General features: G+C 38.7%; 2 protein-coding genes across 2 annotated transcripts; both read left to right on the top strand.

The window, feature by feature from the left end:
- The first annotated feature begins 4,405 nt into the window (after window positions 1–4,405).
- shv (DnaJ heat shock protein family member shriveled) lies at window positions 4,406–6,188 on the top strand. The gene is made up of 4 exons (XM_077440178.1): window positions 4,406–5,225; window positions 5,303–5,647; window positions 5,734–5,944; window positions 6,032–6,188. Exons 1-4 carry the CDS (start codon window positions 4,767–4,769, stop codon window positions 6,088–6,090), a joined length of 1,074 nt encoding a protein of 357 aa, XP_077296304.1. The 5' UTR covers window positions 4,406–4,766; the 3' UTR covers window positions 6,091–6,188.
- Window positions 6,189–7,980: 1,792 nt separating this feature from the next.
- LOC143918323 (uncharacterized) lies at window positions 7,981–11,652 on the top strand. The gene is made up of 2 exons (XM_077440153.1): window positions 7,981–8,159; window positions 9,575–11,652. Exon 2 carries the CDS (start codon window positions 9,576–9,578, stop codon window positions 11,592–11,594), a length of 2,019 nt encoding a protein of 672 aa, XP_077296279.1. The 5' UTR covers window positions 7,981–8,159; window position 9,575; the 3' UTR covers window positions 11,595–11,652.
- Window positions 11,653–14,771: the final 3,119 nt, after the last annotated feature.

Consider the following 14,771-nt stretch of genomic DNA (forward strand, 5'->3'; position numbering starts at 1 on the left):
TCGACGAAAACAAAATTCCTCTCGTACGCGTCAATAACCACTTCCATCAAGCATTCCAGAAAATTCGACGCCTCGACGAAAACAAAATTCCTTTCGTACGCGTCAATAACCACTTCCACCAAGCATTCCAAAAACACTATAAAAGGAGGTACAACCCAAACAACGCCAGTCGACCCACAACAGCAAGCGTCGACACACAGCACCAGACCAGTCGACCCACAGCAGCAAGCGTCGACACACAGCAGCAGACCAGTCAACATACAGCTCCTGACCAGCCACCACTACACTACGCGGACTTGGAAGATCAACCAGCCGGACGAGCCAGCAACACACTGCCGTATCCAGAGACCTTCCGTACATAGCTGAATGCTGAGCCAGCGACACTCTACCATATCCAGAGACCGCTGAACGACATACTTTTGCCCACAAATACCATACCTTTGTACAACCATAGGCAAACAATAAAACTTTATAAAACTAGCACAACAGTGTTTCGTTAGGCCGGGATACGGTCAACACACATGTAACCCGCCTACATTGGTACTAATCCGACGTGATCTACGCAACCTTCTGATCATCCAACAGCGCTGTCAACACATCGCTACCCCGCCTACATTGGTGACCCCATCTTTGAACCACACAACAGTGTTTCGTTAGGCCGGGATACGGTCAACACATCGTACCCCGCCTACATTGGTGACCCCATCTTTGAACTACGCAGCCTTCATAGCAGTCAACAGCGCAGTCAACACGGCAGCCCACAGTGCAGCCTCCACAACAACCAACAGCCGCCACGACAGCAGTCAACAGCGCAGCCTACATAGCAGCCCACAGCGCAGCCTACATAGCAGCCTACATCGCAGCCTTCAAAGCAGCCTACATAGCAGCCCACATCGCAGCCTACATAGCAGCCCACATCGCAGCCTACATAGCAGCCCACAGCGCAGCCTACAAAGCAGCCAACAAACGCCACGACAAGGCAACAGCCAGAAGCCTTCACGCAACCGCAAGCTTCGAGCAACCACAAGCTTCACGCAACCGCAAGCTTCATGCAACCGCAGACTTCACGCAACCGCAGCCTTCAACGCAGTATACAACGCAGCCCTCAACGCAGACTTCAAACGCAGTCCGCTACATGTCCCCACAACTAGTGACCATGTCAAACAACTCCGCAGCTTTCGCCACAACAAGACGCAACCCGGAGACAACAACCAAATGGATCCACTACTGTTGATCCGCCAGCACCGCTCATCACACCTTCGATGATTCATCACCTCGATGAGTCCACGCAGAACACAGCAGCCTGCACAACAGCACCGTCCAGACCGTCACAAACCTTCACTACCATTGTAACGACCGCAACAGTAACATGGTGTGAAAGTACATATGGACCAGCTACCAACACAACCCGCTGTTGAGTCAACCCACTCCAGCACAACCGGCGAAACAAATCGCCACTGAGCCAACTAGCTCCAACACAACACAGCCGCTGTCGAGACAACTAACTCCAGCACAACCAGCAAAACGCCTGCACAACAACACCGTCCAGACCACCAACCTTGACTATCAACGTAGCCTAGACAGAATAAGCAACATGATAGAAAAGAACAACTTGGACCAGCATGCAACACAACCCGCTGTTGAGACAACTAACTCCAGCACAACCAACGAAGACCAGCACTCAACGCACTTCGTCAACCAACGTTCTTCACGCAAGTTCCGCTGTCGAGACAACTAACTCCAGCACAACCAACGAAGACCAGCACTCAACGCACTTCGTCAAACAACGTTCTTCACGCAAGACCCGCTGCCGAGACAACTAACTCCAGCACAACCAACGAAGACCAGCACTCAACGCACTTCGTCAACCAACGTTCTTCACGCAAGACCCGCTGCCGAGACAACTAACTCCAGCACAACCAGCAAAACAGTCACGCGAATGACTCCACGCAGAACACAGCAGCCTGCACAACAGCACCATCCAAGCCATCGCAAACCTTCACTACCAACGCAGCTCGCCCAAAATAAGCAACCTGGTAGAGAACAAGACTTGGACCGGCATGCAACACAAGACCCGCTGTCGAGACAACTTTCTCCAGCACAACCGGACAAACAACGACGCCATCGAGTCAATAGACTCCAACACATCAAGATTCCCACAAAATCACACACATCGTTAACACTCACCGGAGAGCCATGTAGGAATCTCGTCGTCGTCATCGTCATCGAAACCTTCGAGAATATTCCGCAACAACAAACTACATTCCCGAAACCCAGACGACATGCACCTGCAGTCATTATATTAAACTCAGGCGGAACGCCCCTACCAGTCGAGTGGAACCAAAACGGTCGAAACACGCCGCCACCATTAAAATACATCGAGCGGAAAGGCGCCAAGCATTCCAGAAAATTCGACGCCTCGACGAAAACAAAATTCCTCTCGTACGCGTCAATAACCACTTCCATCAAGCATTCCAGAAAATTCGACGCCTCGACGAAAACAAAATTCCTTTCGTACGCGTCAATAACCACTTCCACCAAGCATTCCAAAAACACTATAAAAGGAGGTACAACCCAAACAACGCCAGTCGACCCACAACAGCAAGCGTCGACACACAGCACCAGACCAGTCGACCCACAGCAGCAAGCGTCGACACACAGCAGCAGACCAGTCAACATACAGCTCCTGACCAGCCACCACTACACTACGCGGACTTGGAAGATCAACCAGCCGGACGAGCCAGCAACACACTGCCGTATCCAGAGACCTTCCGTACATAGCTGAATGCTGAGCCAGCGACACTCTACCATATCCAGAGACCGCTGAACGACATACTTTTGCCCACAAATACCATACCTTTGTACAACCATAGGCAAACAATAAAACTTTATAAAACTAGCACAACAGTGTTTCGTTAGGCCGGGATACGGTCAACACACATGTAACCCGCCTACATTGGTACTAATCCGACGTGATCTACGCAACCTTCTGATCATCCAACAGCGCTGTCAACACATCGCTACCCCGCCTACATTGGTGACCCCATCTTTGAACCACACAACAGTGTTTCGTTAGGCCGGGATACGGTCAACACATCGTACCCCGCCTACACGGGGTATAGTTATTAGTCATATTCATGGGATTTACCATTTACTCACCGGTTTCCTACCAAAAATTAGATAGATACCTGCCTACCTGATTTGATCTGGGACTTCCATGGTATGAGTCATTGGAATAAACATTAGATACACATCCCTAAAAAATAAATCAAAACTAAAAAAAGACGTCGAATTAAACCAATACTCATTCCAATTACATATAGGTATAATCCAACCGTATAATTTTTAAAATCAATGACGTTCAACTTGAGCAGGCCCGTCTCGAGGAGCCCGGCTGCCTGTGTCAAAAATATTTTTCAAATAAAACGTCATCCGAGTGGCATTCAAATTTTGTAAACTTCGAACTAATTCTAAGAATTGTACGTCGTAAACAAAATTTATTGCACCGAACACAGTCACTTTTCTTGTTCACGATCACACCCTTGTTATATTGGTTTGCATCCGAAAATCGTTTCTCAGTACAAAATACAAAACAATACAAAATGCGGCCGTGATAACATCCGGCAAAACATTTAGAAAAAAGTGTCAAGATTTTTGTTTCACATCTAGTAATAATGAATGGAGACCCGAGGATTTTTTTAGTTCGTGGACGGCCGCCTCAAAAAATTCGGCTGCAGTGTGATTTGTACAATTCGCAATATGGACGGTGCGGCTCTGAGCTTGGGGATGCAGCGAACGCTAGGCATGAAAGTGGCCTCCGACAAATGAAGTTGAAATTAGTAAAAAATGGATGTTATTTACAAAATTGTTATGAAAACACAAACACTTTCATTATCGTCTCGGGTAAAAGAGATCTTAAGATGAAATCCACTCGCTGACTTATTTTTACTTAAAAATATTTTTATTTAATGGAGTTTCATAATAAAACATTGTATAAATTCTAACGGAGAACGAGTCTCCTCGGATTTTGTTTTCATGTTATATTTATCAATTTGAAGGTCCCCATTTGAAAAAAGCCGACCCTAATTATTTTATAATTCTGGATACAGTCACAATAAAATAACCGACTTAAAAACGTACAATTTATACATATAATATAATTTTTAGCGGTAAATCGAATAAGATCGAATCGAATAATCATTGAGATCAGTTGCTTACACAAACACTATGTAAATACTGGTAATTGGACTATTCGTCACATTAGGGTGGTCACAAAGACAATTTTTGCCATGAAAATCGCGAATACACAATATTTGGCACCTAAGTTCTCGTTACTATGATAGTTATCGTTAGTATGATGGACTTTTCGGCTGCCAGATAGAGATTTTATAGAGATCCGTTATAGAGATTTTAGTGAATTTGTGACGAGTAATTTGTGACCAGTAATCACCGAACCGTAAATACTAACGTTTATTGTAGTGTGTATAATTGAGAACTGATAACCAACCGGTTATAAAATGAATGGAACAAATTATCTACATTGTAAAGTGACATTTCTTACACGTTTCTATCAATGGGGCTTATCGAAAAATTGACGGTACAGAAGGTTGCGCAATGCGGAACGATCGTAAAATGCGGTGAAAGTGATTGGTAGCATTATTAGAGGGTTAAGTTGTCGGCAGTGGTCAACGTGTGCCGGCGAATGGTGATTGGTGATCGGAGATTGGCGAGCTGTCACTCGGAGTGTCAGTGTTGCGACGACGAGAATGAGGGGGTATCGTCTGGCGGCAGCACTCTTCGCCACGTGTCTCGTTCTGGGATGGTGTGGGGGGGGCGCAGGAGCCGGTCGCGACTTCTACAACATCCTCGGAGTGTCGCGCTCTGCCAGCACCAACGAGATCAAGAAGGCGTATCGACGCCAGGCCAAGGAGTTGCATCCTGACAAGAACAAAGACGACCCGGATGCGTCGCGCAAGTTCCAAGAGCTAGGAGCCGCTTACGAAGCTCTCTCGGAGCCTGACAAGCGTACTCTGTACGACCGATGCGGCGAAGAATGCCTCTCCAAGGAAGGTGGGATGAACTCCGCCGATCCCTTCGCCAGCTTCTTCGGGGACTTTGGTTTTCATTTCGGTGGTGAGAATAGCCGCGAGGCTGCGAGGGGGGCCGACGTCTCCATGACGTTGCCTGTTTCCCTCGAAGAACTATATACCGGAAACTTTGTAGAGGTCAGTTTCAAGGCTCAACCCATATATTAAATTCATTAACAATCTCGTGTTCGTATACTTACTTAATTTTCTTTCAGATTACTCGAAATAAACCTGTGATAAAACCAACATCGGGAACGAGAAAATGTAATTGCAGACAGGAAATGGTGACTCGAAATCTTGGTCCCGGCCGTTTCCAAATGATGCAACAGACTATATGTGACGAGTGTCCCAATGTGAAAATGGTGAATGAGGAAAAAGTGCTAGAGATTGAAATTGAAACAGGAGCGCCAGATGGACAAACTATTCCTGTGAGAGGAGAGGGAGAACCCCATGTCGACGGTGAGCCTGGGGATTTAATAATAAAACTGCTTACTGCTCCTCACCCGATTTTCACAAGAAGAGGTGACGATCTTTATACAAACGTAACAATAAGCCTTCAGGTAATACAACTTTTAATATCAGTGTAAATTACGTGTAGATATATGTCACTTTGTGTAATGAAATTTTGTTTAATATTTATTTTCAGGATGCACTAACAGGTTTTGAAATGGAAATACCTCATTTAGATTCACATAAAGTTACGATAACGAGGGATAAAGTAACATGGCCTGGGGCACGTATTAGGAAGAAAGGCGAAGGCATGCCAAATTTCGAAAATAATAATCTTCATGGAATTCTTCATATAACATTTGATGTTGAATTTCCCAAACAAGACTTTTCTAAAGATGATAAAGAGGGTGAGTCTTTTTGTATACAAGGTGATAAGTTAAATTCTACATATATAAAATTTATGGACATACTAACTTTTCGTTTTTTTATTTTAGCTATCAAAAAAATTCTTAAACAAGCATCAAACAACAAAGTCTACAATGGGCTATCATAATTTATGTATAATTATTAGGCATAAATGAATTGTGGAGTGTGTGTTTATATTTATTTGAACAGCTACCGAGGATAACTTAAATAAATTTGTTTTTTTTTTTTTAAATATATTTCGTTTGATTTTAATGACATATTGCTTAATTTCCTATATATGAAATACACATTTCCATAAGATTACCAAATAAAATCAATCCTTTTATTTCTTCTTTTTTCAATATATGTATATATGTACTTACTCCTTGCCTGCAGTACTTCAAGATTAGCTGAACTAATTCTAATGTGGCTTTTTCCATTATATTAAGGAATTTTCATTGAAAGTTTTTGGATACATATATGTACATATGTATGTGTTTAGATCATACTATATAGAGTAGGGCTTCAGGAGAATGAACAATAAAAATGCGCTTGATTGTATGGTAGGTATACGTATGTGAGAAAGATGTATTTTCAATACACAAGAGTTAATATACACGAAATATATGTATAGCCTCAATTTGCTTAATATTTAAATAAATAAAAAGGCTTATTACAGCATTATATGTATTTGTGCGATATATGTACATATATATATTTATATTTTGCAACGATTCTCATCCATTCCAAAATCGCAAAAGCTGGGTATCAAACTTAAGCTCTGTATTTTTCACTTTGAAGCATGCAGGTATAGTTTGGTGGTTGTATTAATGCTAACCACCGAGAGGTTCCTGAGTTAACCTCAATTGAAAAGAATTTCTGCAATACTGCTGGTCAGACATAGATATTTGTGACTCCCAAGTCGATCGTTTTCTGTCAGAGTTTGCCAATTTATATGATTTATTGTTGAAACGGTTCCTCATCAAAATTGGCAAAACCATCTACCTACTATTTGAATATATAATTTGTATGTAGTTTCAAATTTATACCAATGTATGTGTATGTACAATTTAAATACCAAAGATGTCGCTCATGGAGCAACCCGTAATAGCATCATGGAAAATATATACTGTACATATATTAAATTAATTAAAAGAAAAGGTAGAGTAAATTACCAATTCATAATATCGATTTTTAAATGGGTGTGTAAATAAAATATTTAAAGAAGTTAAAACCTGCAATCTTCAAGATAAGTGAACTGTAAGATACAAACATAATTTAAAAAAATTATCATCGCAATCAATTCATGCCTGTAATTTTTTTTAATGAATATTTTACACAATCTATATTTTTTTGCCCTGTGAAATTTGTGAGCTTTGATCTCAAGATATTTACTATGAAAGAAAAAAAAATCAACATAACGATAAGCATTTCATTCACCAATATTAAATTTAATTGCGATAGGATTGTGTGTTGGAATAATCTCCAAAATATATACACACGCCTAATTTTTTAAATAATATAAACCTTGTAAAAACCATGAAATCCAGATTGACGACTGATTATGATTATACTAAACACTAGAATTCAAATGTCTCACTATTACAATACTTCATCCATTGATACTTCGTTTATAGATAAAGCAAAAACATAAATAACAAGCGATTACATTGAAAGATTCACGAAAGCGGCATTTTAAACAGAAAATGACACACAAGGTACGATTTTTTTCAACGAATACTGTTCGTAATAAGACGAGCTTTCAATGTAGGTTATCTACAAAAGTGTGTAGTTTTATTTTATTTCATTCCACAAACACTAAAACATATATGAATGTATATATGTATGTATGTATGTAGACAGTACAAAAACGATAACAACTTATCCCGACATAGCAATTCCGAACAAATTATGCTTTAAAACGATGACAAATGTACCAAAACTATAAATGGAACACGATTATGTAATGAAACTGTCGGTTTTTTAAAATATACATATATAAAGTGCGATAATGTTGGAGTACATCGTACATATTTGCAGTATACATATAGTCATATGTGCAGAAGGTTCGTAGTATCGTAATGTGTGAAAAGAGAACGCATGCGCCAACATATCGAGTCCTGGAGTGCGCAGACTCGCCTCCAGCCTCCCTCGTCCATGGTTACAGCATCCTGGAGCATTCGTCTCGTCTGCTTTGCTCCCTCAGACACAACAAAGGTGGGCTAAATTTCAAATAACTGACAGTCGCTATATCAGCACTACACTACAGTTAGGGAACATCTACTTAAATTATTAGATAGTTTTCAAAATTTAAAATCCATATACTTATTTTTTGGTGTATTCATAAAATTCCACGATTTTACTACGAACGGGTTATTTGCGTTCAAATGAAATACAACTATATCAATTGATATTTCGTATTCATAAATACATAAATCTAATGGGAATTTTTGTATTCACGTCTTTTAGAAGTCGTTTTCAAATCATTCATTGTTGTTTTATAATTTTTTTTTTCGGAATCTTGCAGTTCTGCCGCAATATTAAAAATGAAAAATCAGAAAATATTTTATTAATTGTCAATATGAGTCTTTAATAGTCAGTATGAGTCTTTGGTACTTTAAGTGTATACGAATTAGAGTAGTTTGAAGTCGATTATAATATTTTACAATTTTCCAATTAATATTTACAAAGCAAAAAAATACAATTACATCAATATTTTACGCTTAAATAACCTCGATAACATCAATTTATCGATGAACCAAAAAAAATTGTTTTTCTGCCTGTGGTTTGAAATGAACTAAATATGAAAACCTCATAAAGTACCTTTAATATTTCATACAATAGGAATCTAGTTTGAATCAGACTAGATTATATTAGAATATTTTATTTTTATTTGTAAAAAACTTAAATACATACAAACAAAGTCTCTTTCGAAATTATATATTTGACTAGTGGTTTTACCCGGCTTCGCTTGGTATTTGTAATAAAAACCTCTTAAACTTGGCTAATCTAATAGTAAACATTTTATTAAATTTATTTGAATAGTTTTATTTTATTAAAATTTAATTGAATATTCGTTTGTTTTTTTTTTATTAAATTTAACGTCATGGATTCTACGAACCAAAACTAACATACATTCAAAGTCTCTTTCAAAATTATATATTAGATTTTGACTGTATTTATGCGTAAACCAATTATCAAAAGTCAAAATATTGTGATTTCTTTATTTACTCTTGATCTCATCCGTGTGATACATCTTTGGTTTTATATATGGATTAGACTATTTTGATATTTTTGACACAAGATTTATTATAACAAAACTGCGTATAAAATTGAATAGGTTCGGTGTGATACAAGGCAGTGGGCGTATGTACATATGTGATAATATTATTAGTGATTGTGAATGCTTCCGTCGGGATAATGCAGTAATAAAATCTTTTCAGTTAAATTTTTATTTTATAAATATAAAAAAAAACTAACAGATATATCATGCATAGACCAAGTACATAATAATCAACAATCAGTTTTAAAATCTATTCGTTTTACTATATTTAAATGAACAAACATAATTTCAATGTTTTATTGTATACATTTGATATTTGTCTTTAACAAAGCAAAAATTTCTATTTCAGGATGAATGAAACTTACATCTCTTTGTTGAAAGAAAGGAAAGCAATATGTCATCTATTGCGATATAAATACTATTTGCTTGCTTTGCCAATAGTAATAGCCACAATATTTTTGTTGCTCATAAATATCGGAGTGGAGATAACTTTTCAATCACACGAAATACGATTCTCCTGGACCCGACTAGACAACTACAAATACGTCGATCTGAGTGAAGAAAACTACTTCATCAAAACCGAAGGATGCACGATACCGGCATTCGATCCTTTCGACATATCCGTGGTGAACTTTTTTCATATGGTGAAACCCATAAGCTGCCACAACAGCACGAGTCCTCCATTGGTCGAATCGAATCAGACGAGTCTGTGGATAGAAGAAAAGTATTATTCAAATTATGGCATAAGCGAAGAACAGCATCTGCTATGTTGCTATAGACCTTTCTTTCGTCAAGATTCCAACATCAGTACATCAGACGACCGGTACGAATACGAAAAAGACTGCACGGTCTTTTCAAAGTCGACGAACGTATTCGACGAGTTCGTCAGAGTCGAGTGCACTTATAAAGGTAGTGATATATATAAGGATTTCCACTCCTTTGTGATAATAAAAAACAATGCGGAAAAGGTCAGCGCTACCAAAAGAAACGAATACAAGTATAATGTTCTCGTTTTGGGTATAGATGCTGTGTCTCGTCTGAATTTCCACCGGACGATGCCTCAAACGCTGAATCTTCTTAAGGACATGGGGGCAATTGAATTCCGCGGCTACAACAAAGTGGGTGATAACACGTTTCCAAACTTAGTTCCGATCTTATCTGGATTGAGTGAAACCGAATTACATGATCTGTGCCTTCCAAGAAAGAATTCAACTTTTGACGATTGTCCGTTCATATGGAAAAAATACAAAGAGTCGGGTTACATGACTGCTTTTGCCGAAGATGCTTCTCAAATAGCATTGTTCAATTATTTGAAAAAAGGATTCATCGAAGCACCCACGGATTACTATTGGAGAACTTTTAACCATGTGGCAGAAGCCGAAATAGGCCACGAAAAACACCTGAACGCAAAACTTTGCATGGGATCCAGAATAACTGTAGACGTATTGTTGGATTACATTTACAAATTCCTCACTGTGCTATCTAATAATTTATACTTCGGTTTTTTTTGGGAAACGAGCCTCACACACGACTTTTTAAACTATCCTCTATTGGGAGATGAAAAGTATTCGTCGCTCATTTCTAAACTTAAAGAAGAAGGACTGCTCAATAAGACAATCGTAGTAGTCTTGAGCGACCACGGAATGAGATGGGGACAGATTCGCACAACGCACCAAGGAAGAATGGAGGAGCGCTTACCGTTTTTATTTATAGTCTTGCCTGAAATCTTCAAGGATAAATTTCCCCTCGCTTCTTCTAATCTGAAACGAAACACTAAAAGACTGACCACACCTTACGATCTGCACGAAACGCTTTTAGATTTATTGGATCCGAGTCAGATAGTAAACGAAGAAATCGAACAGAAGATTAGCAATAAGACTTACGAAAACAACAGGGGTATAAGTCTCTTTTTGCCGATAAACCAAAGTCGCACGTGTCAATCCGCAGCTATAGATCCACACTGGTGCACGTGTCACCAAACCCGAACCCTGGCCGTGGACGATGAAGATGTCGTATTCGTAGCGAACTTTGTGGTGAATTATATGAATGTTCTATTGAATGATTATATACAGTGTGCCAAATTAAACCTAAGTAGAATATTGGAGGCCAGAATTGGCGAGCCATCGAAGTCATTAGAAATGGGAGGGGTAGTCAACGTAGTGCAAGATTACACAGTAGTAATAAATACAGAACCAGGTCATGGGCTGTTCGAAGCCACCGTGAGGCACACTTTAATTGGCTGGAACGTTACTGGTACAATAAGTAGAATTAATCTATATGGGAAGCAAAGTCACTGCGTTGACAACTTTCATTTAAAACTGTATTGTTTCTGTGATAGTCCGATTTCAAAATTGAACATATTTAGATAATAGATGGCATCTAAATGTACGATGTATAGATCTGAAAATATAATTTATATTTAAATTTTAAATTGTATAAAACACATTCATTTAGATTTACTGAATATGTACCTATTCCAGTTGAGTATCCTTATCCCACATCCAATCAAAGAAACCTTAGTATAATTGGATCGTCTACATCAGTGGTTCTCAAGTGCGGCCACGGTGGCCTCATGCGGCCACTAGAGGATTTTACTGCGACCACCAGCGACTTAATAGTAAATAATACTAATACTTAAAAAAAAATTAAATATTGTTGAATACATCTGACTTGTATTCAACAAAAAACAAACACCTTGTAGGCGGGGTAGGTAGTGTTGACCGTATTCCAGCCTAACGAAACACTGTTGTGCTTGTTTTAAGTTGTTTTATTGTTTGCCTAAATATTGTACAAGTGTATTAGAATATTTGTGGAAGTTTTCTCGAAGCGGCTATTGGCTGTTGACTTGATGTCGTGATGGCCGCTGGATCTGCAATGTGTCGTTGCTCTGGATCCGGCTATGTTCAGATGTCTGGATATGGCAGTGTGTTGCTGGCTCGGCATTCGGCTATGTTCAGATGTCTCTGGATAAGGCAGTGTGTTGCTGGCTCGGCATTCGGCTGAGTTGCAAGCGTTCTTCCATTGTAGGGTAGTGTAGTGGTAGCTGTTCAGATGCTGGATGTCGACTGGTCCGCTGCTGTGTGTCGACTCTTGTTGCTGTGGGTCGACTGGTCTGCTGCTGTGTGTCGACTCTTTTTGCTGTGGGTCGACTGAAGTTGTTTGGGGTGGACCTCCTTTTATATTGTTTTTGGGGATCCACGTGACCTGTGTTTGGCGATTGATTCCGAGAAGTGCACGTGGTATTTACGTGTGCAAGTTATGCGAGGAATGTGGTTTGTTGTTTAGGGTGGACGTTTCTCGAATGTTTGGCGTCGTTCCACTCGATTTAGTTTAATGGATGCAGGTGTTCTTCGTGTCGTTCTGCTTGGTTTGTTGGGGTGGAATATGCTCGAATGTTTGGCGTCGTTCCACTCGATTTAGTTTAATGGATGCAGGTGTTCTTCGACTTGGTGTCGTTCTGCTTGGTTTGTTGGGATGTAATATGCTCGAATGGTTGGCGTCGTTCCACTCGATTTAGTTTAATGGATGCAGGTGTTCTTCGACTTGGTGTCGTTCTGATTGGTTTGTTGGGGTGGAATATGCTCGAATGTTTGGCGTCGTTCCACTCGATTTAGTTTAATGGATGCAGGTGTTCTTCGACTTGAGATGACATCAATGGTTGAGCGTGAGAAATGTATTCTCCGTCGCACTAGATGTTTCGATGGCGATGACGAGATTCCTACAACCTCAAAATTCTTTCCACGCGAAAATGATCCGTAGTGTATTCTCAATAGTATGCAGAACAATAAGAAATTGACTTGCACACATGGGAGTGAGTTCATTCGAGTCACAATAGGGTTGTATTAAATTTATTTAACGAAGACTGTGAAAACGAAATATTTCGTATGCATTGCATTGTGCATCAAGAAGTGCTAGTTAGTAAATGCATGGAAGATGTGGAGTTAACTGTGAGAAAAGTATTAAATGCAATTAATACCAGTATTAAATTGTCGAACATGTTTAGTTCTATATGAGAAATCAATGGTGAAAAACACAATATATTGCTCAATTACAATCATATTAGATGGCTAAGTTTTGATAACAGTGTTCAACGTCTTTGTGAATTAAATGATTATGTTATATCTGCTTTGGCCGTAAATCATAAAGATTTAAGTGAAAAGCTTCAAAGTAATTATATAAAAGGGTCAATTTTATTCCTAAAGGATTTTTTGATGCACATTATTTCGATTAATAAACAACTACAAAAAAGTAACTTAACAATAATAGAAACCATGCTCATCATTGAGAAACTAAAAAATATAGCGAAAAGCCTTGTGACAGAAGTTGAAAATGACAATTTTTCAATTTTATCTTCTGCTAGTGATTTCATAGATAAGATGACAGAAACAACTTCAAAATTAAAATTAAAACTTAAAATAATAGTATCTTAAATCTCTGAATCTGGAACTTGATATAAGGTTCGAAGGATTGAATTTTTTTAAAACTGTTTCTTTTGTATCTTCGCCTTTTATTATGATGAAAAATGAAAATTTCCTAGTACTACAAAATAGATTAAAATCATTTTCAGTATTGAGATTAATTAACTGGGCTAACGTAAAATATGCATTATTAGAAATTAGTCACGATCAAGTACTTAATAACCATTTTAGTAATATTTTGGTTCAAAAATTTTGGTCGGAAATATACGTTGACAATGAAACCGATATAAAGATTTGGCAACAATTGTTTTATTAATATTGTCTATTTTTATTCCCACTACCGTATATTGCGAAAGATCATTCAGTGTAATGCACTTTATTAAAAACAAATTTAGAAACCAGCTGACAGACGCAAACTTAGAAGCAGCAATGCGGCTTGCACTGGAAGAAAGGAGTATTGAGCAATTTCCATTGCATTATTATTAAATAAATAGATACCAAAATTCTATGAATAAATTGATCCATTTTTTTTTTGTAACTTTAATTTATTTGATTAAATTTGGTGCGGCCACCAGACATTTCCATGGGACTACTATTATCACCTGTGCGGCCACGGTAAAATTTCGACTGAGAACCACTGGTCTACATTCAAACTTACATATGTATGTCCCTATTGGTAAACGGACTATTTCACACATTGGGATCGCGCACACGACAATCTTGCCACGAAAATCGCGAATACAGATTATCTGCCATTCGAGTTCTAGTTAGTAAAGCGGTTTCCAAACTGGGAGGCGCGGACTATTGTCAGGGGAGGCTGTCTATTGATTATTCTGTCTATTGTAGTGTTCAGTATTTTTTTTTAAATAAAGGTTTATTATTTAAAACGTGTCTATATTATTATATCTATTAAAAAATAAAAGGTAGGGAGGCGCGGAAAAAAAATTTTTTTTAGGGAGGCGTAGAAGCATTAAGTTGGAAACCGCTGCGTTAGTATGATAGTTCGCGTGGTCAGCTCTCGATGGATGGAATTTTAGGGTGTCAGATGTTCCGCAATTGAGATCGCTTTGACCCTTGCAATGGCCCTTTAATTTCATAGAGTGGGAAACAGAAGGAAACAAACATCTT

Source organism: Arctopsyche grandis, chromosome 10 (assembly GCF_051622035.1).
Source record: "Arctopsyche grandis isolate Sample6627 chromosome 10, ASM5162203v2, whole genome shotgun sequence".
Lineage (NCBI taxonomy): Eukaryota > Metazoa > Arthropoda > Insecta > Trichoptera > Hydropsychidae > Arctopsyche > Arctopsyche grandis.

Excerpts from the sequence above, each read along its gene's own strand:
- LOC143918323 (XM_077440153.1), top strand. The coding sequence starts at position 9,576 with ATGAATGAAACTTACATCTCTTTGTTGAAAGAAAGGAAAGCAATATGT.
- shv (XM_077440178.1), top strand. The coding sequence starts at position 4,767 with ATGAGGGGGTATCGTCTGGCGGCAGCACTCTTCGCCACGTGTCTCGTT. Across the intron at positions 5,648-5,733 it reads ACGTAACAATAAGCCTTCAG|GATGCACTAACAGGTTTTGA; the intron begins GTAATACAACTT and ends ATTTATTTTCAG. Across the intron at positions 5,945-6,031 it reads TTCTAAAGATGATAAAGAGG|CTATCAAAAAAATTCTTAAA; the intron begins GTGAGTCTTTTT and ends TTTTTATTTTAG.